We start from the raw sequence: 25809 nt of genomic DNA on the forward strand, positions 1-25809 counted from the left end.
AAAAGAAACTTCTACTGGCCAGTCTGGCATGATATCATCCCAAACGCAGTCTCTGTAGGCATGTGGTCAGTCTGGACCACCCTTGGACCTAGTCAGAAGGAGCCCCTGCCCTGGGGTCCATGCTTTAGACAGCCCCACTTGGACCTTCTCGGGGGCCATGAGGATGTGCCCACCTGGATCCCTGCCTCTACACTGTGCTCCAAATCCCCACCCCCATCGTCACCAGAGGTTTCTCCCCCAACAGCCCCAGCCTCAGTCCTTGGGCCCACACAAGCTTTTCCCAGGGTCCAGGTGCCCAAGAGTCCTGGATCGGACTATCCTTATGAACCCAGAACCTTCCCTCTCCCCGTTGCCTGGGAAGCATGTCACCAGGGTATGCAGCCTCTGTTTACTGCAGAAACCAGGAAGGTCTCCCTGCTTCCGGTCTGGCCCAATGGGCTGTCCACTCACCCCACCGCGGGTCTCCTTCACTCCCCTATGACACCCCTCCCCTGAACACTAGAGCCCCTTCCCCTCCTTCCTTCAGGCAGGGGTGCCAGGGTTGGCAGATGAAAACAGGTACTTGGTTAGATGTGAATCTCAGATTAATGAATAAACGATGAGTAAGTTTTAGCATCAGTAGGTCAAATATCTGAAAATCAAATGTAACCAGGCATTCTGCACTTCATCAGGCAACCTTATTTATGTGTGGCTCCTCGGGATCCAGGGAGCCCCTCCTCTGCTCCCAAACAACTCCTTGGGGTCCTAACAGCGCTGTATGTCACGGGTTATCCTTATTTTTTCAAAATGACTCAGCACAATGATAGGTGAAAGGAACAAGAACAAAAAATGGTCTTGATAAAGATCAAGCATATTAAGTTCAAAGGCTTGGTTTATGGTTTTCCTTTAATGTTTATTTATTTGGCTGTGCAAGGTCTTAATTGTGGCGTGCGCAATCTTTGATCTTCATTGCAGCATGTGAACTCTTTAGTTGTGGCAGTTGCAGCATGTGGGATCTAGTTCCCTGACCAGGGATCGAACCTGGGCCCCCTGCATTGGGAGCATGATGTCTTAGCCACTGGACCCCCAGGGAAGTCCCCGGCTCAGTTTACTTTTAACATTTCTTACGTAATAGATGAATTTAAGGCTATAAAAATTTTTTACTCATTTCCATCACAACTGAGATACATTACATGGTACTGTCACTGTCATTCATCTCTAGTTTGCACGTGCACTGATTTCCTGGTTAGCTGTCAATCTGAAGGGGAAGAGGATGTTTCGCGAGTTTTTTGTAAATCTCCAAGTGGATAGGATTTTTGTCTCCTTCTTGGCACCTTTGATTTGTAAGATGTTTTACAGTCAGAGGATGTGGCCTGCAGGATTTATGCATTTTGGAATCTGATGAGATTTTCTTTCTGGCATAAAACATGGTCAGTTTCTATGAATGCTCCAAGAAGGTTTGTTGGCACAAAGTTCAGAGACAGCTGATAGATCAAGTTTGTTAACAGTGATGGTTTTTTGTCTAATTGATTTGCAGATTTCTGAGATATGAGGATTAATATGTTCTGTTGTGGTTGGGAATTAATTCCTCATTATACCTCTAAACTTACATAACTCTCTCTTTCAAAGCTATGTTTTTAGTTGAACAAAGGTACATTAACGATTTACCTTGACAAATTATTCCCCACATAAATGGATGCTTTTTACCTTGTGTTTTATGGGCAAGGCTTCCAGCACTGGCTTTCTTTCTGTTAATATTTTCCTGGTGTGTTTTTTCACTTTCTTATTTTCAACCTTTTGTGTTCTTTCTTGTACGTGGTCTCTTATAATCAACCTGTACACACATTTGTGGTGAAGTTTACCGTTCAACTTGAAAATGTCCAGGAACAGCAGAATTTGATCCATTCATATTTATTTTAATGAAAACTGAAAGTGCTAGTTGCTCAGTCAACTCTTTGTGACGCTATGGACTATATAGCCCACCAAGCTCCTCTGTCCATGGAATTCTCCAGGCAATAATACTGTAGTGAGTTGCCATTTCCTTCTCCAGGGGATATTCCTGACCCAGGGATTGAACCCTGATCTCCTGCATTACAGACTGATTCTTTACAGTCTGAGCCACCAGGGCCTCACTATGATGAATACTATGTTGACATCTACTCCGGCTATCTTATTTTTAAGATTTTTTGGTGTGGGCCATTTTTAAAGTCCTTACTGAATTTGTCACAATTTTGCTTCTGTTTTATGTTTTGACTTTCTGGCCCTGAGACGTGTGGGATCTTAGTTCCCCAACCAGGGATCAAACCTGCAACTCCTGCACTGGAAGGTGAAGTCTTGACCACTGGACCACCAGGGAAGTCCCTTGCCATCTTATTTTATACTGCTCTTTTGATTTCTTCTCCTGATGTGTACTGGATCGAGTGAGCTGTCTTGGCATACAGTACATAGAAAACTGATTCTTCTCCAAACACTGTTGGCAACGGTGATGCTGTGTGGCCTGCTGGTTGCTAGTTGAAATCTCCAGCTAATTCCTCACAAGATGTTAGGAGGACTTACCCTCTGGACTACGTCCCTGTGGGTCTTGAGCTTATTTCAGAAAGGGAGGGGATGTGCAAGGGCAGAGGAGCACCGGGATGGAAAGAACACTTTGGGGAACAGACAGGCTGAAGGCTCAAGGTGATTGCTTTAACCATGAATAGGGAGATACTTCCTTAATTTGGTATACCAAGCAAGTGAAGGGGGAGAGAGAAATTAAAGATGGAAGGACATGACACCAAGTGATGTGAACAGGTTTATTTGAATCTAAGTACAACCCAACCCAGCACTGGGGCCCTCACCCCAATTTTACATCAGGAATTGCCTCTCCTGCACCAGACTCAGTTGTGGCTCCGGCATTTTCCACGCATGGAGCTGACTCCTCGCGTGTCCAGCCAGTCCTTCTGAAGGACCCAGCTGTTCTCACCTACACAGACTCTCTCACATCGTTCGCAGGACTTTTGCCCTGAGCACAGGACACTGTACTGTAACACAGGCTTGCACTGAGCCCACTCTAACAGGCACACACAGACCTTTCACCTCATGCCAACAGTGGCTTCTTTCCTCACAACACAGCACAGGGTTACTTTTTTTTCTTTTTTACTATTTATTACCCGGCTTTCGGTTCATCCCAGTGACCCACTGCTGTTCTGACCTCTTAGGTGTCCCTTGACCCAAGGTCCCTGCACAACAAATAACTGTGTGGTTCAGTCAGAAAGTTCTTCTCCAGTGTTCTTTATCCATTAGAGTCACAAGCTAAGTTGAAAAGACTGCCTTCCTCGAAAAACGCCTATATATCCACAGGTACACAAAACTCTGCAGTTTAAGAAGGTTCTGGATCTCTCTGAGACCCATCTATAGATCCTGGGTTTAAAAACTCAACATGACACTCCCACTCTAATTCATGATGCAGAGAAGACATGGGCCAAGACCAGCTTTATAGAGGAGGCCAAGTGAGGGTGAACCCACTTTCTGAAGCAGTATGGGGGAGCAGGACTGATGAGATACATGCAAAACAGGCTATAAATTGTGTAAATTCACCTGAAAATCAGTAAGAGCAACATACATGTGCTATTATTTTATTCTAAAAATGTATTTTATTTGCATCTATTATACCTGCTTGCTGTTTAGTCACTAAGTCACGTCTGACTCTTTGCGACCCCGCAGACAATATCCCATCAGGCTCCTCTGTCCATGGGATTTCCCAGGCAAGAATATTGGAGGGGGTTGCCATTTCCTTCTCCAATATTACACCCATATCTGAACAATGAAAGTGCTTTGGTTCAACGGGTCACAGTCCACCAAGACCTCCACTGACACATGTAACAAACACGGGGCCCTGGAATCTCTGGATTTGCTTGTGTGCCTCTTAATATTTTAAAACACAAGGTGAGGATGATTTATTTAAAATGTCTTTGTGTCCTTCTGACCTCAGAATTAACTCTACCTTCTGCATACCAGGAGTGGGAACCAAGCGGTTAACACCTGGAGGCCTACCTGCCCGCAGGGTTTGGGCGACACTGGCTAGTGGGAGCTGGAAGCTCTCCCAGAATTTCTGAGACCCTTGGAGTGTGTGTCTCAGGGCTGCCCTCCCCTGGCCCCAGAACTATTGATGTGTGGTACTTAGGTGTTCTGCCCCACTTCAGTCTGGACACAGCATTTGGCCCTTCCATGAGTTTCCATAAGAAATCCGCTCAGACTGAGCATCCCAACACTTCAGGGGGAAGGATTCTGTGGTCGCGAGGGTCCATACGGGACAGCGTGCAACCAGACACCACCCTACTCCGCAGGGTCCCTCTCTTCAACTCCCTTCCCAAGTCCACTCTGTATCTTCTCATCTGACTACACTGGGACACTCGAGCTCTGCTTTCTCACCACGTGGAGTGATTCAGCCTTCTCCGGGTCCCACCCCAAATGCAGATATCCAGACCCATCACTGTGTTCACCAGGACAAAAGGACTCCAGACATGACTCATCTTAATAGGCAATTAGGATTAATAATAATAATCTGTTATATTTAAAGGTTAGGCACTTCGTGGGCTTCCCAGGTGGCACTGGTAGTGAAGAATCTGCCTGCCAATGCAGGAGACGTAAGAGATGCAGCCTCTATCTGTGGGTCAGGAAGATCCCCTGGAGGAGGTCCAGTATTCTTGCCTGGAGAATCCCATAGACAGAGGAGCCTGGCAGGCTACAGTCCATAGGGTTGCAAAGAGTCAGACATGACTGAAGCGACTTAGAACACAAGTACTTTATACAGGTTTATTTCATTTTCCCAAGTATCTTCCAGGTTAGGTTATTTTCAAAACCATTTTACGAATGAGAAACCTGAGGTTCAGAGAAGTTAAGCTCAAGGTCACAGAGTAAGGGCTCTATCACCTTCAGGTTCCCCACCCCTCTTCATCTCAATCCATGTACCAACTCAGCAATACTACTTATACTGATAATCTGCTTCCTGCCCTGTGATGGCATCAACCTCTTTCTCACCTCTTCTTCAGGGTTTGATTTCACCATTGAGTATTTTTCCTATCTTTTGATATTTGCTTTCACTTATTATTTTCAAATTGCTGAGGATAACAGCAGGCTGTACAGAAAGCACTGCTTAATAATTTACATTTGGGGGAATAACTGAACCAAGAGTTGGAAGGCCCCTGAGAAGGAACTGGGAAGTGAGCCGTGACTTCTCGCTCTCATACCTGAACCCCCAGCAGGCACAGGAGTGACTTGATGGGTGAACGTGAGTGCAACAAGTGTGACCTCTCTGCCCCACCCCACTCACACTGAAAGGGTTGTCTGGATTACTTCCACCTCAACCAGAAGTGGAGCCCCAAGAGACGGATGGATGCCAGACCCACTATCAGAGACTGTGGCTCGGGTCTGGGCCACCACTGCTTAGCAGAGAGGTGTCAGGCCTTAGCAGAGATGGGTGACAGCCATCAAGGACCACAGCAGAGGTTGCAAAGTGAAATAGAAGCCTATGGGCAGCATGCAGATAACTGTTTAGTCGCTCAGTCATGTCCAGCTCTTTGCGACCCCGTGGATGTATAGCCCACCAGGCTCCTCTGGCCGGCCATGGGAGTTCTCAGGCAAGAATACTGGAGTGGGTTGCCATTTCCTTAATACAAATACCAAAATGGGTCACACAGGAAACGTGAATTGCTAACCTTTAAAAATAATTAAATTTTAAGTAAAAATCTCGATTGTTGGTTTTTCCTTAAAAGAGCAGACCACGCGGGACCCTGAGGCCTGGTTTCCACCATGGAAACAAACAGCCACCGCTGAGCAGGCCATCCTCTCAGGAGGGTGGGCTTTCTCCAGTCTGCCACAGACCTCATGATTCCTTGATCAAGTGATTGTCCCCTGGGCCAAGGTGTCCTCACATCTTGGTTTGCTGGGATGGTCCCAGTTTAGGCTTGTTGTCCATGTTTGAGTATTAACAGCAACCTCCTCACCATATCATATGGTCACCTAGACATAATGCACAAGCCCACCCCACCATACACATACATACAGACAGACACACACACACACCACTACCAAATTCATACATCACCATATGTCAAACACAGAACAATGTTATAAAGTGATTTTATTAAATTGATTTGGACATACTGTAGGTCAAATAATATTTTCCGAAGATAACAATTATGGACTTTAAAGCTCGACATAAAATTAGTAGCTTCAAAAGTGTTAGTCATATTCCCCAGCAACAGCATGATAAAATAATTCAACTATGTAGAAATATAGAACTCTAGGACTAGCTGGAAACTCGGAAATCATTTAGCCTAATGTCCTCATTTTGTACGTGAGAAAACTAGACTCAAAGATTAAGCGATTTTGCCCAAGCTCACATACCTAATAGTAATAAAGCTAGAAATCAAACCAATTTTTCCTAAAACTAAAATTCTATCAATGATATTTCAACTGGCTCGCTATCAACTAAAAGTCTAGGCTTTTCTCTAATGCTCCACACTACTGTGACATGAAAGAGTGTTAAGACACTACAGTAAATCGTAGTCGAGGAATTCAGGCCTGGAAGGGGTTTGTCAAATAACTAAGCCAGTCCTCTCCTTGCAAAAAGGAGGAAAATTACGCGATGTGACTTCCCAAAGGCTTGTTAACAGAGCTACCCAGATGAAAATTCAGATGGTAACACGTGTACCCCCCAAATCCCATCTCCTACTTTCAACCACTCAGTTATGTGCCCCTTCTAAGTCTCCTTTAGCACTGAGGTTTTAGTTACATGAAAACCCCTTCCAGTCAAACAGAAGAAATTAATTCAAATATGAAGAGAAAATCAAGCTTTGTTTCCTATTTCGGTGACTATTTCGGGTAGTTCATTTTCCAACCTCTCAAGACAGTGGACAGACACTGCTAACCTGATCACCCAGTTCAGAGCTTTCAAAAAGCCTTAATTTCCCCCAAAGACTTCCTGAGCAAAAACGACTACATGTGGGAAATCAACGAAAACAGGAATGAGGAGAGAAACAAAGTTCAAAATCAGTTGCTTTTTGTTGTCATTGGGGACTTTTGGTCTTCTAAACATTCCTGGAGTTCCTCCACATGAGTTTTTAATATCAATCTAGCCAAAAAAAAAAAAAGGGGGCCTATAAACGTCAGGATACTGAGCGTTCAGCATCTCCCCCGCCCCGCTGCTCACTACACTCACCAATGGGCCGCGCCTTCTGCTCCGCCCACTGCGCACGGCAGGGCCGCCCCACCTGCGAAAGCTGGGCCCCTGCGCTCCGCAGCCGCCCCCGCGCTCCGCAGCCGCCCCCGCGCAGCCCTCGCCCGTACAAAGGCCTCCCTGACCGCTATCTACCGCCGCCCCCCACCCCCACCCCCCCACCGCTCTAAATCATCACCCTAGGTTATTTTCTCCATAGCACTTAATCACTATCTCACACTACGTTATTTGTTTACTTCCTTATCATCTGTCTCCTCCACCAGAAGTCAACTCCACGAGAGTAGGGCCCTTGTCTGTCTTACTCAGTGGTATCCCCCGCAAGGGGCACAGTGCCTGGCACAAAGGAGGTGTTCAATAAATACTTGTCCAATGAATGAAGAAAGAAAAAGAGAGGTTAACAGAGACATTCCTGCCTACAAAGAAACGGATATGTAATCCTACACATTATTGCCCAAAATTACAGAAACAGAAACTATTATTAGGGACACCTCCTACCATCCGCTTCTCCTATGGGAAAGTGGCTCCATGTGTTACTAAAGGAGCCCCAGAGGGCAGTTCTGGATGGAGAAAAGTCCTAACTCCGCTCACTTCCTCCTCCCTATTTACATTCAGCTATTCCCCCCCCAAAAAAACAAAAAATATTCAAGTTAAAAATATGTGATGTAGCCACTAGAAAATTAAGTCTAACATAGTGACACAGTGATTAGCAGAATTCACAAAATTAAAGTTTAAGGGCGTGTATGCTTGCCAGTGATTTTCTCTGATAGGCAATGTAAGTGGCCATCATGAGTCACCTAAAATGAAATTTGATGCCATCTAGGAAGGGGTGGATATTTATGGGCATTTGGAGGATACACAAGTAAAGTAAGTGCAGAAGTAATGGGATACATGGACAGATATGGAGAGGCTAAACCAACTGGCAACCTCTGAAGTACCAGAACACTACTTGGTGGGAGCTGGCCGTTCTCAGATGCATTCACCAGTATGCTGGGATCAAGAGAAGGAAGATCTTGAGTTCCTGAAATGGGCCAGTATCTGGGGTAACTTTTAGGTAAAGTGTAGACAGAAGGTGACTTGGGAGGCTGTGCAACGACCATGGTTTCCTGTGTAGTTATTTCACCAGAATCCCAGGAAATGCACACCCACGACTGGGACCTCATAGCCTGCCCTGGGCACACACTCACAGGAGCTCCAGATTCACAAGCTGTGCAACACACTTGGCATGAATCCAAAAACTCACCCTCACACATGCCTCCTGGAAAACAATGTTCTGCTGGGTCCTGCTGTAAAAATTTCTTGGATCAATGTAGGTATTTAGAGGGTTTTTCCTTCCTAGTGGCACTTACGGGTTTTAAGAATTTTTTTTAATTTTAGCAAAACGCTTTATATAACTGATATTTTGAGATGGTTTCTCTCCTTTGTGTGCACTCTCTGGTGGATGCAGAGGCTGGTGCTCTGACTGAAGGCCTTCCCACACTCATCGCACTTAAAAGGTTTTTCCCCTGTGTGCACTCTCTGATGGATGCAGAGGCTGGAGCTCTGGCTGAAGGCCTTCCCACACCCACAGCACCTATAGGGCTTCTCCCCGGTGTGCACTCTCTGATGGATGCAGAGGCTGGAGCTCTGGCTGAAGGCCTTCCCACACTCATAGCATTTATAGGGCTTCTCTCCTGTGTGGACTCTCTGATGCATGCAGAGGCTGGAAGTGTGCCTGAAGGCCTTCCCACACTCTTCACATTTAAAGGGCTTCTCTCCGGTGTGCACTCTCTGATGCATGCAGAGGTTTGAACTATTGCTAAAGCCCCTTCCACACTCACTACAGACATAGGGTTTCTCACCTGTATGAACTCTCATGTGAATCTGCAGGTGTGAGCTCCAATTGAAGGCTTTGCCACACTCGTAACACTTATAGGGCTTCTCCACTGTGTGGATTTTCTTATGTCTGTTAAGTTTGGTCGTAGTACTAAAATCCTTACCGCAATCATCACATTTATAGACCTTCTCTCCTGTGTGGTCTCGCCAATGAATATGAAGTTCTGATATATGAAAGAAACCCTTGTCACACTTGTCACATTTATGGGGCTTCTCAGCAGTGTGAATTTTCTGATGCATAAAAAGATCTGCTCTCTCAGAGAAAAACTCCCTGCACATGGGGCACTTGTAGATCATGGTTCCTATTTGGTATCGTGATTTAGAGGAGATTTCCTTACGACGACTACAGTTACAGGCGGCTGTCTCAGAGTCCCTCATTTGGCCATGCTGGCATTTACCTCAAGCTGGCTCTATGCGGGAGGTCTGAGGTGGGCCTAAGCTTCTCCCTGCCTGTCTTTCTGCGGAAGGTTTCTTCCTGCATAGTGCTCCTCACTATTATTATTGGTTATAAAGTGACATGTACATCCACATCAACTGCAACTCATTAACACAGCACTTTCTTTTAGATCCTGAGCTGCCAACATTCCAAGAGGCTGCCAAGGTGCAAACCTTTGTGCTTTTAAGCCCCTGGAATCTTCCTCTTGAAGAATAACCTCGTTCGTCTCACTTGCAGGGAAAGGCCTGCCCAGTGTCCCCTGCAGCCGAGGGCGCGATCCTGCGTGCTGGCCTTGGTCCCCGGGAGCCTCCCCTTGCAGCGTCACTATGACATCCCGCCTCCTCCGCATCAGACAGCAGCCTCCCAGGAAGCAAGCACTGCGGGTCCAGGAGTGCCAATCCTTCCCTGTGAGGCCTCCCTGCACAGCTGCTGTTCCGGCGGTCTCCTGTAATAGAAACGTAAACACATACACTGAAAACGCCTTTCTCATCCAGAAAATTGCCATGGATTCTATCATTAATTTCCAATAAGCGAGACAGTGACAGACCTGTGATCTTGAGGAAGGAGCTCTCTCTTCCACAGAGATGTGTCTCTTGGATTTGCAGGTCTGAAGAAGAGAATTTGTAGGTATCATGCTCCCGTTCACAGCCCAAGTACATAATCCAATTACAACCGCTGACAAATTATCTGAGCAACACCAAGGGCTAAAATTATTGAAAAAGTGAAGAAATCCTCAGAAGACCAACATGTGAGTAAGAGAAGCAGCTATCTACACAAAGGAGCAAGAAGGAAAACTCCCTCCACTTGGAACCTCAGAAGGAACAATGCTGCTGCTTCTGGAGGTGAAACACAATATTAAGGAGCCCTCCAATCCAGAGAAAGTAAATATTTGAATGTCGGCATCAAGAGTCATTCCCTGTCCCCATGGTTCCCTGATGTTCTTAGAATCCCAATCCTTAACCTAAAACCCAAGGTCCTGCATGGCCCTGCCTGGCCCACCCCAACCTCACAGGCTGGGTGTGTCAGCTGCCTCTCTCTCCTCTTCCTCAAGAAGGCTCCTAGCTAAGACTCTATTTAAATCTCTTATTTGATTCCTTCAAAGTATAGAGAACTTGTCATTATCTAAGTGTTCCTTGCTTTTTGTTCTATCTCCTGTGTTAGAAAATAAACGCCAGGAGGGAGGAACTCGGTGTGCTGCTCACTTACATTCTGGCCAAGCAGAGGCGCTCAGCGGGTGCCTACTGGATGCACCCACAGGGTGCTTAACGCCGCCTCCTCTCTCCTGCAGACATGTCCCACTTCATTCTGGTGCAGCAGACAAAGGTGTACTCTCCACTGCCTTATCACCAGACTTTTGATAACCAACATGGGACAAAATATACACCAAACAGACACAGAAGAAAATCCCCAAGTACTCAGTCTGAAATCTTTTGAGGTTTAGGATGCCTTAGCTACATTTTCATGTCCTGTATTATGCTCAGCAAGTGATACTTCAGTTACTTAGTTAATGAAATAAACAGATCTTAGAATAACATTCTCAATAATATGCTCAGTACAAAGACAGGGTACACAAGGGCTTGAGGAGGTTTCTTTAACATTAAAATCACAAAATAAGGGGACCTCCCTGGTGGTCCAGCAGTTAAGATTCCAAGCTTCCAATGCAAGGGATGCAGGTTCAATCCCTGGTCGGGAAACAAAGATCCTACATGCTGAGCAGCATGGCCAAAAAAAAAAAAAAAATTGCAAAATAAACGGTACTGTTTCCAGATGGAAGTGTCAGGATATTGTAATTCATCTAAACAACCAAGGTTTCGGCAAAAGAAAATATAATCAATGTGGGAAAAATTGTATATGCATCTATCCTCTGATTAATCACATTTCTAGAGATCTACCCCAAGATATACTGGCAAAATAGGAGATGGGCCGTTTATTCACTCATGCGATACCTGTCACAGCAAAACTGCAGGCAGCCCAAGGCCCACCCACTGGGGAGGGCCTGAATCAACTATGGGGCTTCCTTACAGGGAACTACTGCTCAGCCATCAAAAAGAGGGAATGGGGACGAGCACGATGGACTGACATCGTGCTGACCAGGTGCAGGTGGTGGTGGTTTAGTCGCTAAGTCATGTCCGACTCTTGCGACCCCATGGACTGTAGCCTGCCAGGCTCCTCTATCCATGGGATTCCACAAGCAAGAATACTGGAGTGGGTTGCCATTCCCTTCTCCAAGCCCAGGTAATACTGTCTAGGAAAAAAAAACAAGGCACAGATTAATATATCCTACCTGCTACCTTTTGTGCAAAAAGGAGGGGAATGTGAATTATTTACACGTATCTTTACGTGATGTATAAAAGCAAACATGGAGAAAGATAACACAAAATGAATTTTTTATTGAAGTATAATTTACAATGTTCTGTTAGTTTCAGATGTACAACAAGTGATTCCGTTATACATTTAGATATATATTCCTTTTCAGATTATGGTTATTGCAAGATATTGAATATAGTTCCTTGTGCTTGACTGGAGTAGGTCCTTGCACTTTCTATTTTATATGTAGCAGCATGCGTATGTTAATCCCAAATGCCCATTTTATCTCCCCCACTTCTATTATCCTGTTTAGTAATAGTTTTGTTTTCTATATCTGAAAGTCTGTTTTTAATAAAAAATTAATTTAAACAGGAGAAAGAAGAAAAGGATGAAGTAAAATTTCTTTGTAATAGTATGTTGTTTTGGCTTTGGAGACATATGTTTATATATTCAAAAAATGAAATTAAATAAACGAAAAAAGCAATTCCTAAAATTTTAAAACAAAATGAAGAAAATGAACCTTAACTTTCCCGTTATCCACAAAAAACTTTTAAGTACAAAAGATTGTGTGTCCATACTCAGAGGGAAATTCTGATGATAAATAAAGCTGCAAAGAAGTGAAATTTCTTTCATAGTTTAACTGAGTTATAACAAACGTATTTTCATAAAGTAGGATAATGCAAATAACTCATTATGGTAATGTTGTTAGGAACCAAGATTTGAAGTGAAAGAAGTGAGATACTGACATAAAATAAAAATTAAGCAAAAAAATCTTATAATATAAAATTTAATTTAGAAATATCAGTTTGAATTCACGTTTCCCTTCCTCTTTTTTTTCGGGGTATCCACCAAAAAAGTTTGTAAGCCATGATAACCAACAGCAGTGGTCCCTTCTCTTATGGAATCTTCTCCACCCAATGGCACAGGGATCTTTGCAGAGTGGTTGGTCTCAGGCCAGAGCAGCACTCTACACAGTGAGCCTTGGGACACCTTGTGACGCCACAATGCGAGGAGTCACGCCAAAGAACACTGATGCCAACTTATGAATAGACTCCCACTGCCCAAAACTGGGACAAGCGAGCATCAGAAAGAATGATGAATGTGATCCGTTGAAACACACTAAATAAACGAAATCCCCGAATTCACAGTGACGACAAGGGCGTGGGGAGGCACAGAGAAAGAGAGGGAGAGACAGAGACAGAGAGACAGACGCAAGGCACTAGACTGAAAGTTACAGAATACCAACTTTTACCTTTTTTGAAACTTGGCAATTAAAAGGAAAGAATGAAGAATTCTTCCTCTATAAACTATCTTTCAAGAGAATGCAACAAGCCAGCTAGTAAATGTGCAACTGCAACGAAATGCATGATTCAGACCATGGCAATAAACAGGTTAAAAACATCAGATGAAAGGCTGATCAAGAACTTCTTACACTTTTGAGGATGACGCTATCAACCCTTGACCCCCTGATCGATGTCAGCATACTCCAAGAGGAGCAAGTACACCCCCTGCCTCCTGGCCTGATGCCACAGGAACCACACAGCGTCACCTGAAACATTCTTGCGAAACACGCCTCCTGGACTCCTTTTTATTTGAGAGAACTAGGAGGGAGGGCTAGGGAACTACCAGGATACAAGCAGAAAAATATCAAAATGTGAGCCAGTCCACAGGACAACTGCCCATTTCTGCAACAAGTATATGGTATGGAAAAGATGGTGGGGGGGGGGACTTCCCTGGTGGTCCAGTGGTTAAGATTCTGCACTCCAATGCAGGGGGCTTGGGTCTGACCCCTGATCAGAGAACTAAGATCCCACAGGCTACACGCCACGGCCAAAAGAAAAAAGAAAAAAGAGTTGGGGTGGGAGCTGCTCTAGATTAAAGACACCTGAGATATAACAATCAAATGTAACTTGAGGATCTACCTTCTCAGGAATTTGATTCAAATAAGCCAGCTGCTAAAACGGGACAACTGGGGAGATGCCCATTAGGAACTAGCTATCAGATTACACAAGGAACTGGGCTCACTGTATGAGGTGTGATGATGCCTTTGCAGTTGTGTAAACCAATGTCTGTATTTTTAGAGATGTATACTGAGGCTTGTAACAATAAAATGATGTCTGAAATGCGTCTTTAAATGCTTGGGCTAAATAAAAATAACAGACAAAGCAAATGCGGAAGGACTGTTGTAACTGTTGAATCCAGGTGATGGATAAATAATGAATAGGACATTCGATCTCTTCCTTTGTGTATGTCTGTCATTTTTCATGATAACAAAATTGGCTAATACTGGGAAACATTCTTCTCCTGCTCCTCTCACAATGACAAACTGACCCCTGAACCTGGAACACTGCACAGAGGTGCATGTGAACTAAGCAGATACAATCCTCCAATGGCTGTGACCTTGGCAGTCCGTCCTGAGCGCGTGAGTGTGTGCTCACTGCAGACGTCTCTGGGGAGCAGAGGGAGGCTGCTGGGGATTAGCAAGGGACACGGGGAGCAGTGCTGCACTCGGCTCCTCCTTCCCTCACCAGCTCCTCAACCAAGATGCCCTGGTTCCCCTGGTGCCCTCCCTTGGAGAGGCAGTAGCCAGGGTCAGGGCATCCATCCAGACCGGCCTCAGAGAGACTGGCTCTGCTGGCGACGTGAAACTCCTGCAGTCGTCGTGCATGACCTTCCACCAGAGTGCCTCTGAATGGGGAAAACAGGTACTGCCGTGCCTTTCAGGTAAAAGGCCTGGGCACAGCTATGAGTCTCAATGCGCTGAGCGCAAGCCATATTCTGCAGGTAAAAGGGCAGGGCAAAGAATCTCCAGACTTGCCATGTGACCAACAAGAGAAGGACAAACAGGCACCAAGGATCCCCACCGCAGCCTTTCCTAAAACAGCACCTGTCTCACTGCCTCTTCACAGACAAAGGAGACGGCAGACCAAGAGAGCAGGGAGGAATCACAGAATTCTACACACAAGGGCACGATGCTCCCAAGAATCTCTCCCTCGAAGCATGTTTCCTATACAGTGTCCCGTAAGGGCTTTCATGGGGACAGTGTGTATGACTGGGGGCCACCTGGGAGACCTGAGGAGGAAGTTGGCTTGTAGCTGAGGTTGCCAGGCACCACCACAGGCCATGTCCCGACTCTCCACGAGACCTCCGGGCACCATCAGCAAGTCCATGCCTTCAACCTGCATGTGAGGAGAACTTTTCAAATAAGAAAGGTGCAGGCCAGCAGAGAAGTGAGAGGAAAAGGGTTTTAAGTAGCCCAACTGCCCCAAGTCCCGCCTTTCATGAAAAGGAGTTTCTTCCCTCCCTGAGGTCTGTCATCAGGAGATTTGCCTCATGTCAACCGTGTGACACCAACAACACCTCATCAATACCTGTCCCCCAGGTCACTTAAAGAGTAAGGGATCTAGGTGAATAAACAACCGCGGCTGAAACACAAGGAAGTTAAAAAACAAATGAGCCCTAAATACAAAGAAACTACGTCCTGGAAGAACAAAAGGTCTGGGCCCTGGCACAGGATAAGGGTGACCTGGAGATGACAGGATTAACAGCCCAGAGGGACGGGGCTGTTGCCCTTGGAGGGCTGATCGGGCCACGTGCTCCCAAGTCTAGACACAGTTCAACCGGCGCTGTGACCAGGAAGTGGCACAGCTGCTGGACTGTGGGGTGAGGCCCAGCATCTACCACAGCGGCCATGACCTTCCTTGCAGGCAGCAGGCTTGTTCCTATGGCATCAGGCTTGGGCCAGGGAAGGAGGCACAGGGTCTGCTCATTTCTCTTGAAGTTTTGCTGACAATGGTTAGTGGGCTCCAGGATGGGAGAGGAGCCCACTCTGGCCCTACCTGCAAGGGGCAAAGGTCAAAAGGCAGGTACAGAGTGGGGACACTGATTTTCTCTCCAAATTTCAGCCTGAATTTGCTGAAGAACTCAGAAGTAACAGTCCCTCTGCCCTGGAAAGAAGCTCATGAAGCTGTGCTGGGGAGGGAAGACTGGATGTGGACTTTGAAACAGGATTATTAAAACACACTTCTGTGTGTGCCTTTCATATATTACTGTCTTTTACACAGCTGTCCCCAAAATACAATTCTACATAGGAAAAAAACAGTGAACTCATTTTTCATGGATTTCTTGTTAAAATGATCCAGTGCTTACAGAACAGAAGGACCCAGGCTCCACAAGGCAGGGGCTGGACACAAGAGGGAGTGGGACACTGACAGTCAGCACTCCACAGGGCCCAATACTAGGCCAGCGAGAGGCTCCAGTGTGACCGTGTTCAGAGGACAGCCAGCTCCCCAACAGAGAGGCACAGACTGGGAAAGGAGACGAGTGGATGCTCCAGAACGCTGACTCGGACCTAGACTCAGCACAGGCTGGCTGTGAAATCAAGACCAACCCCCCCATTTAGTAGGCGAGAAAGCCATGCACACCTGTCAAGGAGTTGGCAGACAGAAGCCTTGCCCTCAGACTCCACATCAAGCCGGCTGCTGTGGTGCACTGTGTTGCAGGTCTGTCTACAGTGCTGTGGTTCCCCTTGTGCATTAAGTATAGACAATCCCACTCTACAGTAGCCGACTCTAATACCCCAGTCAAAGCTACGTCAACAGAAATCAAACTAACTTCCTATCCAGAAGCAGACCTGTCAGAACCTGTGGGCTTATGGTTCTGACATTCAGAGGGACAAGAGCATCCTTCCTGGGGAAGATAAAAATGAATAAAAAAAGAATTGGAAGGAAGACATTCCGATGCCTCCAGCATCAACCAAAGCTCCTACTACCAATGGCAGTGGGCTGCACCAGCCACGTGACTCATCTCCTCCCCACATGCAGAGCAGGCAATTGTGTCCCAGGGCCTGGAGAAGGTTCTCAGAGACAATCAAAGGGCTGTAGCGCAAATGAGGATGCCTCAGACTAGTCAGGGTGAAAGAATCCCAATCAACTCCCAGTCTCTTAATTACTGGGAAGTGTTTTACAGGAAGATCCCAGTGTTCCCAGTTGCCCTAACACATGTTGGTTCATGCCATGCCGTCGAGTGTTTGATATTTAAGTGATACTCAGAGAATCCAGACCACCCAGAAGCAGGCCCAGAAGAAAGGTGTCCCTGATGCCAATAGTCCTAGAAACTGAATTCAGACACAGGATCAGCCTGTGTGAGAGTACAGGCACATGTTCCACAAACACTCAGCCCCCAGTACATGTCGGGCAGTGGGTTGCCCTCTGGAAGATCCTGTGATGAGCACCACAGCCATGGCTTCTGCCTTTGTGTGGCTGACAGTCTAGCAGGGGAGACAACGGGCCCAGCACTGTGCGAGTGGTGCTGTGGCTGAGCAAGGCCCTGGGGACATAGCTGCACGCCTGAGGGGCATCCCAACTAGTTTCACATCACAAGGAAGACGCCCAGTAAACTTTACTTTTAAACTGAAACCAAAAGGAGGAACCCTTTTGGAGGAACTCACCCTGGGGAAGGGCAAGTATCTAGAGACAGCCAGAATGACCAGCCCTAGGAGCGCACTTCAGCATATGGGAGGCAGAAGGGCAGGGGGGTGGGCAACTCTGCCCCCCTCTCAGCTCTACCAGATTATGGTTTCCTGTGTGATGGGAAAGGGCGCTTTCTTAGGATAAAATTCTAGGATTTGAAATCGAAGGGGAGTGGGCAGCAATAGGCAATAATATTCTGTCTGGAAACAAGAGGGGAGGCTTCTAACTCACATGTAGCTTCTGCCATGGCCACATGGCCTCCGATGCCACAGGAATCCATCCCCTCACTGAGCCTGGTCAGTGAGGGTGTGAGACTCTTTGCTGCAGGACTGAGATAAAGCTGGCCCGTGCAGACAGCTGGAACAGAGTATGGAGCGCACACACCTCCACTCCCCCGTCCCCACCACGTCCCTTTCCACAGCAGCCATGACTTTAACGTCCCCCCAGATCACCACAAACCCTGCCAGGGAAACATCTGCTAGCGAGTCTTAAGACTGCACACCCTCTAGTGGGCCAAGACTATGAAGATGCTCCAGCCTCTCATCCTCATCGCCAAGAAAACATTTCAGAAAGAAGAAAGATTCCATTCTTCTATAGACATCAAAGCCTGTGAAACCTACCACCCATCCGACAGCCCAGTCCTGAGAGTGAGAGTCCCCATGCAGCACCGGCCCCATGGCCCCAGCCGCCCTCACTCCTTCACACTCAGCCCACTAAAAGCCGCCTCTCCCCCAAAAACGGCACTTTCTGCCCTTTGTCATTCTGCAAAACACACACTTCGCAGCTCTCCCACTTATTCACAGTGTGACTTTAAGCAAGTCATTTAAGCCTAAGACTCAAAAGACCTTGAACGGAAAAGAGAAATGATACTCACACCTCTATGTCTCGGGGCTGTTACAAACAAGAAATGAGACCGTGCACAAGCCCAGGCTCCACGGGCACGCCCCTCTGATCTTTCCTCAGCTTGCTGCACGTCGGGAAGGCTTGCTGTTCACTGGAGGCAGCTGCAGGAGCCTGCAGTGCTCAGCCAGTGTCCAGTCACCTCCCTGCATCCGCTGCCTCTCCGGACCATGAGCTCATCCCTATTCCAGATCACCTCTTCCTGTCGATGCAGCACTGAGAGGCCAATAACTCAGTGCTCTATCCTCCCAGGGTGAAAGCCAAGTCCCCAGATCTTTCTCTTGAGTTGGGGAAAATGCTCATCAATACTGGCTGTAGAATGACAAACTCTTTTCCCTAAAAATTCCTCTTGTATCCAATTTTGTAGCTCAGAATAAGGCTTGGACATGGTATCCATCTCTTTCCTTCCCCCTTTCTCTGTGTCTCTGCTATCCACAGAAATGTTAAGTGTGCTTTAAAATATGCCCTGCAACCAACCAATATAATATTGTAAAATAATTAGCCTCCAATAAAATAAATAAAACCAAAAAAATAAAATAAAATATGCCCTGCACATTCTGCTTTCCTCATTCACTCCAGGTTTAAGGCTCCTCCTCCAACACACTAATCCAAGAGCCTGACAAACGGCCTGGTTCATCCTACAACCATGCTCCAGCAACAGGCAAGAGGTCACATGCCTTCAGGGTTGGGTAGGGAATAGAACCACGTGCTCTTGTCCACTTGAAGACATCAGGGGTGAATGGGCCCCTCCCACCTACTCCCCCTTAAAAGCATTCACTCCTACAAATACAATGTCATCGGGCTGAAAGTTGTCCACCAGCTACAAGCTGAGTCTCTTGCAAAAAACCCAACCCATGAGCACGGGATACCAAACAACCATCCAACCCTGGGAGGCTCAGTTCTTTGCAGCTGCTGTCCTAGACCAAGAGTTCTCAAAAACAAAGACTCTTGAGGATTCCCCAACCCTTACAAAACAAGATCAAAATGACTTTCAAGATAATACTAAAACATTGCTTGCTTTTTTCACTGTGCTAACATTTGCCTGGAGGATGCAAACACAGTGGCTGGCCAAGGTGCCCACTCCTTAGGCTCCTCACACAAAACCCTGTGGCAAAGGCACCAGTAGTTGAAAGATTCTTCACCTCCACGGGCTCACAGTGAAAAAAAAAGTTTCACTTAAGAATATCCTTGAAGAAGCAATAAAAAATAATTCTTTAAATCCAGACCCTTTTATTATATTTACAACATTTATGTTAAACACATCAAGTTCATTATTTATATTGATATGAGATACACACACATATATTTTAATGTATATTTATCATATTCCTGGTTAAAATGGAACCATGTCAGGTCACGTACCCAAGCGCGGTGGTTGTCTCAAGGAAGAACGCTTGTCTAACTATCTGAGCTGCAAACTCAACCGGTCTCTTCTCAACAGAACGTCATTTTTACTTGAGTGACTACACACTTGCTCTGCAGACTGGGGTGCAGACATCTCAGATAACAGGAAACTGATGGCATTTACTGCCAACTGTCAAATCTGAGCTTTCAAATGAAAATTGGAATCTGGGAAAACTCCTGTCTGTCACCATGGGCTCTCTAGTTTTCTGAGACTTGAAGACTGCCCTGATGAAAACGACAGCAACACAAACCATGAGTTTTCTGATATTATACATAATAAAATGTATGAACATTTTCAGGCTCTGCAAGAAGTGAACTGATGTTATCCAAACGACCCATGTGTCAGGTAATGCATCACCGTGGATAAAACACCTATTCAAAGTGCAGGAAGAGACCAGGAATTTTAACACAGGATTTCAGAATGCACACTGCAAATAATCTGCAGGAAACCACCACTTTTCAAGTTTGGTATCAGGTCACAAAGGAACTCACAAGTACCTGAAAAGGCTACTGAAACCCCGTTTTCAGTTCCTTTGTCTGTGAAGCTGGACGTCTTCACCTACTTCAGCTAAACAACATACTGCAAGAGACTGAGCACAGAAGCGGACATAAATATTTACACCACTTTTCCTACTAAATGTTTTTTGTTTTAGAAAATGTATTATTTTCATAAAAATATAATCTGTGTTAATGTGTAATGAGTTTGTCATTATTTTTAAATTAATACTTTTGTAAAATTTTAGTCTTCATTTCTATTATAAGTATCGATGCCTATAATCCACATAGACAGAAAGCCCTTTGAGGTCCTTAATAACATTTTTTAAAGTGTAAAAAGATCCAAAGCCCAAAAAGGGATTGAGATTCTATCTCAAACTCACTTTTTTTAAAGCTGAAAGTATGGGAACAAACTGTAAGATGAACAATTAATCGTAGTCAGTCATTTCCACCATCAGCCATCATTATTCTAGATGTAAGATACTACAGATGTAATGAGTTTGTATGTAAGTTTTGTCCATAAGAAGACTTGAAAAAATAAACACTACAAGAAATAATTCTCTACCCAGAGAGACGCTTTTTAAAGGATTCAGAAATTATCCCATTAGGCAGCAACCCCTGATGTGTTCCTGTAAGACCGTGATCTCTGGCCCAAGGGCCTTGAGATTTTTTATTATCTTTCACAGTTCCCCCTGAACATGCCAGATGCCGCTGTTAGTGAAGAGAGAACATGGAACCTGTCCCCAGCGTGGCTAGAAACTCCCAGCCACCAGGAAGTCCCAGAAGTCAACCAGCTCAGACATTATCCTGGCTGCAGTACTACACCAAGGTACCTCTCTACCTGACCCTTTTCTACAAGTCTTGGAACAAAAGATAAATGAAAAGGCGGTTCGGGTGCCTGGTGTCTGCATACTGCCAAGGAACAAGGCTAAGAAGTTCAAGGCCACCCATCTCTGCACGCCACTGAGATCTGGGCAGACAGCAGAGGCGGCATCTTTCTCCTCACTGACCCACTACACCTTCAGAAAATTCCAGTCTAATCTACACATCACACAAGGTGGTGTCGACCTAGATCCTCAAGCTCCATGGGCCCAATCCACTCATCTTTGCTCAGCTATCTACCTCAGAATAACTTAAGTAAGCAGTCACTCATCACTCATTGATCAGGACTGTGAATGCCACATTCATTCTGTTTTGCTTCTACGTCACCATCAGTCCTTGAACAGAAGACACAGCAGCCTGGAAGACACCCATGCTGGCTGCCCAGAGCAGGCTCGTGTCCCCAGAAAGCCTTTTCAATTTCCCACACTTTTCCCATTACCTCACTCCTAAGATACCAAGGCTACTTTCCCTTATTCTGGTCCCTCTGCACATGCCCTGGGCTGCCTCAATGGCAACAGGGTCACAGGAAGCCCCACCTTGTAAGGTCCTAGACCCCTCACCTTGGGGTTGGCTTCCCCTAACACTCTACAGAAGCCACTAAGGCCTCCACCTGGTTTGCTCCCCACGTCTTCACCTGCCCTTGCTGACAAATCCCCCCGCCCAAGGCCCACCCACCAGGCCACTCTTCTGAGGAGGTGCTCTCACTCACACAGGTGAACGGAGGCTTCCATGTCTTTCCAGGCTAACTTCAGCTGAGAGGGGCGCTTCGCTTACAGTGGTTCAAGCACACATCTCTTGGGCCTAAATGTCCTGTGGTCAAATCCCTCTACAGCCTCAGAATGCAGGCCGGGCTTCTATCTACCCAGGGGCCCATGCAGGTGCTTACACACTACATCCTGTCACTGGAGTGCCATGGCCTCGGAGCAGGACTCCTGAACTAGTCTCTCAGTCACTGGCCCCTGGCTGCCGTTGCTGCGGCATCCACTCAGCAGCACACCCTCACCTGTATTGCCACACTCCCGACCTGGCGCTGGAGCGGCACTTTCTGAATACACCACTGATCATCAGTAGCCTGAGTAATTTAGAAGGACAATTTCCCCAAGGGTAGTGAGGTCAACTTTTCAGATTGGTCAAAGGAGGTTCTGACTGAGCAGGAGTCTCCAACTCAAATTTAACAACAACAGTGGATTTCTGGACACTTTGGATGCCTTCCTCTTGCTTCACTCCCTCCAGCTGGTGAGAAAAGACTCTGATCCAGTATGAGTCCTGAGCACTAGAGGAGAACCCTGACGCTGGTGCCCTTCAGTCACTTGGCCAGCATCTCCCAGGGAGGCCACTCTATCCCCACCCCACCCACCTTTCCTACTTGGGGCCCTAGGTGTGTGGGCTCCTCTGTTCCCACCCACTATTCCTGCCCACACGTCCTGAAGCCCTACACTCTAAAAGTTCTAGGTTCCCTGCCCTTGCCCTTAACAAAGTCCATTAGCCAAGGACGTGAGCGCTGGGTTTTACTGAGCTGCAGGAAAGACAGCCGCTTTCCCTCTGTCCTTGGGATGACTGCTCTTTGTGTGACTTGGCCTAATGACTCCTAATGGAAAAAAGATAGAAGACAAAAGAAACCATGCCAGATTTTTCTTTAACTAGAAATTATCTCAGAGACTATGAAATGAGGTCTGGAGAAGGGCAACAAGTATGGAGGGAATGATGCCAAGTTTTCTTCTGAGTCTGAGAAAGAAGTCTCAACTGATGCCAAGTTTTCTTCTAAGTCTGCAAAGAACTGCCTGCCTGTGTGATTACGGTGATAGAGCATGACACAGGGATGCACTCCTCCGCTCCCCTCCAGCCAAGTCCTCCCACAAAAATGACCTACAAAGAGACACATCAGGGTGTGGACCTGGTGCTGCCATTTGCTATGTGACCCTGGCTGATCTCAGACACATCTGTAAAAATATGGATAATAATGTCTACAACACTCAGCTGTGTTAATTAAAGAAGATAATAAGTGTGAAAGTACTTATCAGGGTGCCCGCAGCCTCGCTAAAGCCAAATAAATATGAGTTTCCTTATTTTCCTTATTTTAATTAATGCATGACACATGCATTCATTTGCCAAGAATGTCATTTCACAGGCAGAGGCTTCCCGAGCCCCGGCAGTGCCTCTCCCTGTAATTAGGGTTCCTCCTCTGCTCAGAGTCAAACACTGCTTTCTCACCCTCGCGTCTCCCAGCACTTTTCCCTCTTGACCCTCTATTCAAAGGATTGTTTTAAAATACACCTGACTGCAGTGACATCTCCTCACACTCTGAGCTCCCCCACCTCCTTCCTGCTCTTGAACACTGTACACAGAAATGCCCGCAGGACAGGACAGAGTGTGACTTGCTTCAGTGATGTATCACATGAGTACCACATACAAGGCTCAAGTTCATCTTATCTACCTGGTAAATGTGTAAACATCTCTATACATTAGGAATCATAATAATTTGGTGGGTGGAACACTGGGCTTGCATGCGGTCCTAAGTTCAAATTCCTGATCCGTCACTCAACAGCTGTGTGACCACAGGTCGCTCACTCAGCCTTAGCTCATTCATCCATGAAATGGATGGCAAGACCTGCCATTGGTCATTCCGATGCTCACTCTCACTCACAACGTGGGGCTTAGAGGCCTCAATCTCATTTAGCCCTCGAGAAGGAGCAGTACTGATGTGAGGACTGAAAACAAAACCTTCTCAGGACACAATGAGGACACTCAGCGCCCGAAAGGGCCCAGCTAAGTAAAGGAAGGAGAAACACAGCCTGGACCCAGGGGACCTCAAGAGAAATGAAAAGTGGATTTTTAACAGGCCTGTCTCCAGTGACACTTGGATTGGGAGTACATAGCAGCTGGCAAGTCAAAAAGTTTATAGATTTTGGATTCTAATTTTAAGTTGTTAAAAAAAAACCATAATGAAACATACCATTGTTACCATTTTTCAATGTAGAGTCCATTGCAGTGTTGCGTATGTGCATGTTACCATGAAACATCTCCAGAACCTTTCCACCTTGTAAAACTGAAACTCTGTGCCCGTTGAACAACTCCCCCTTCCATTCTGCTCTGTTTCTATGAATTTGCCTACTTTAACTATCTCAGATTCTGGCTACTTTTACACCTGGGTCAACCAGGTGTAAAACCTGGGAAACCAAGGTGAGTGTGACTGGGGGAGACAGGTCTGTGGAGCAGGCTCCCTCTGAAGCACGAACCTTGAAGGTGGCTCACGGCTTAGCTGTTGCCATAATCCCAGGCTGGATGCTCTCTGGCAGCCAGAATTCAGGATTAGCATGGCTAGAGATGCATCACCACCCCCACTCTCAAAAAGGGCCCAGGAACAGTTACAACAAACAGCACAGAGCTTCTACATTCAGGCTTTCGACTTGGGAAGACTAACACCCGAGGGGGATCATGTCATTTTAGAAACATGTGCTAGCAGACAACTACAAAATGTGGCCAGTAGTCTCGGCTAACACTCCTCAACCCCAGATACTCCAGGCAGAAATGAGCACGGGACTGAACTGGAAATACAACACACATGAACACTTCATCATTAGCTAGGCCTGTGAAGCCCATTCCTGATGCGGCATTTCACAGTGGGACTACATCACATAGAGACCTTCTTTTCCCTCTGTTAGTGGAAACCTTGAACTTGAGACCAAAGTCAGTATGGACAGAACAGGAATTCATATAAACCGAGGCCTGTATCTCTGGTCTGACCACTCATAATGAAGAAGGCTGGCTGGGGGCACCCAAGTCAGCACCAGAGAGAAAGGAGACAGACAAGGACAGCGTAGAGAGAAAACTCCTTCGCCACTGTACCCAGGCAGACTCGCCCAGGCTTCCAAACAGGGCCGGGGCCTGGCGATCAATCCAGCACCCAGGGAAAGGGAGGGGAGCGAGCTGGTCAGGAGCAGCAACCCCCTTCCCACCCGGGCCGTGAGGAGTCAAGAAGAGAAAGACACCACAGCTCCCCCTGGGCTTAACCTTCTCACCAGGTACAGTAACTACACCCACTAGGACAGAGGCCACGGAAACTCCTTTATCTCACCCAGCCAGTGCTCCTCGTGCGGCTGGGAGGTGAAGTCAGGGCTGGGAGTGGCCTAGAGCTGAGAATTCAGTCTTTGGCAGTGAAGGGGGAAGACAAGAAGGCACATGCCCCAGGCCAACAGCTACCAAGACAGGATTCTCCTTCCTCCTGCTGTCCAGCTGTGCATGGCAAGGACATAAAGTTTTCTCATGAATGTGAACCATAGCAATCCAGACTGTGGGTTCAACTGGAATATTTTGGATTTCAACAATGACCAAATGAAGAGCAACAAATACCTGTCCTATGTAAAATACATGTTGTCTCCTTGAGTTGAGCTGAAGAAGGAAAAAAATTATTAAAAAAGGATCACAAATTAATTCACAGGTTCAAAAGAAAATAAAGGAAAAAATGCTTACGCTGGAAATGTGATGCTCTCACAATTATATCTGCACAAAGACTGATACAACATCCTGCCCAAGGTAAGAAGACTTTCAGGAACTCATGTTTAAGGAGAAAGCGGATGTTGAGGATTTGTAAACAAGAAAACACCGGAAACACACAGAGTAACAAACTCATCTCAAAAGCTAGTTGTGATATCTCAATGAAGACAGGAACAATGGGAAAGACAACCGGGAGACCATCAGTCCAGAAACCAGGTTTCTGATCCAGAAGGCCTTCAGGACAGCAGAGGGAAGTGGAACAGGCCAAGGAAAGCTTTAGTAACTAATGGATCACATGAAATTGAGAAAATTAGACTCCAGAGGTGAGGCGCCCCAGATGGGACAAAGAT

At 46.3% G+C, this 25809-nt stretch overlaps 1 protein-coding gene and 1 pseudogene across 2 annotated transcripts in view; both read right to left on the minus strand.

Moving 5' to 3' along the window:
• Window positions 1-7961: 7961 nt before the first annotated feature.
• On the minus strand, window positions 7962-9738 carry ZNF664 (zinc finger protein 664). Its single transcript, XM_088828118.1, has one exon. It carries the CDS (start codon window positions 9446-9448, stop codon window positions 8582-8584), a length of 867 nt encoding a protein of 288 aa, XP_088684244.1. The 5' UTR covers window positions 9449-9738; the 3' UTR covers window positions 7962-8581.
• A 408-nt stretch (window positions 9739-10146) lies between these two features.
• The window catches only part of LOC129542178 (uncharacterized), a 32011-nt pseudogene continuing 16348 nt past the window's right edge, over window positions 10147-25809 (minus strand). Inside the window, exon 5 of the transcript XR_016035282.1 lies at window positions 10147-25029. The product of XR_016035282.1 is annotated as an uncharacterized LOC129542178 (transcript). The remainder of the gene's footprint in view (window positions 25030-25809) is intronic.

This window comes from Moschus berezovskii, chromosome 19 (genome assembly GCF_049115385.1).
Source record: "Moschus berezovskii isolate FMDL1 chromosome 19, NW_MosBer_1.0, whole genome shotgun sequence".
In the NCBI taxonomy this organism is placed as follows: Eukaryota; Metazoa; Chordata; class Mammalia; order Artiodactyla; family Moschidae; genus Moschus; species Moschus berezovskii.

Bases quoted from the DNA above. Each gene is read 5' to 3' on its own strand.
- ZNF664 (XM_088828118.1), bottom strand. From the start codon at position 9,448: ATGAGGGACTCTGAGACAGCCGCCTGTAACTGTAGTCGTCGTAAGGAA.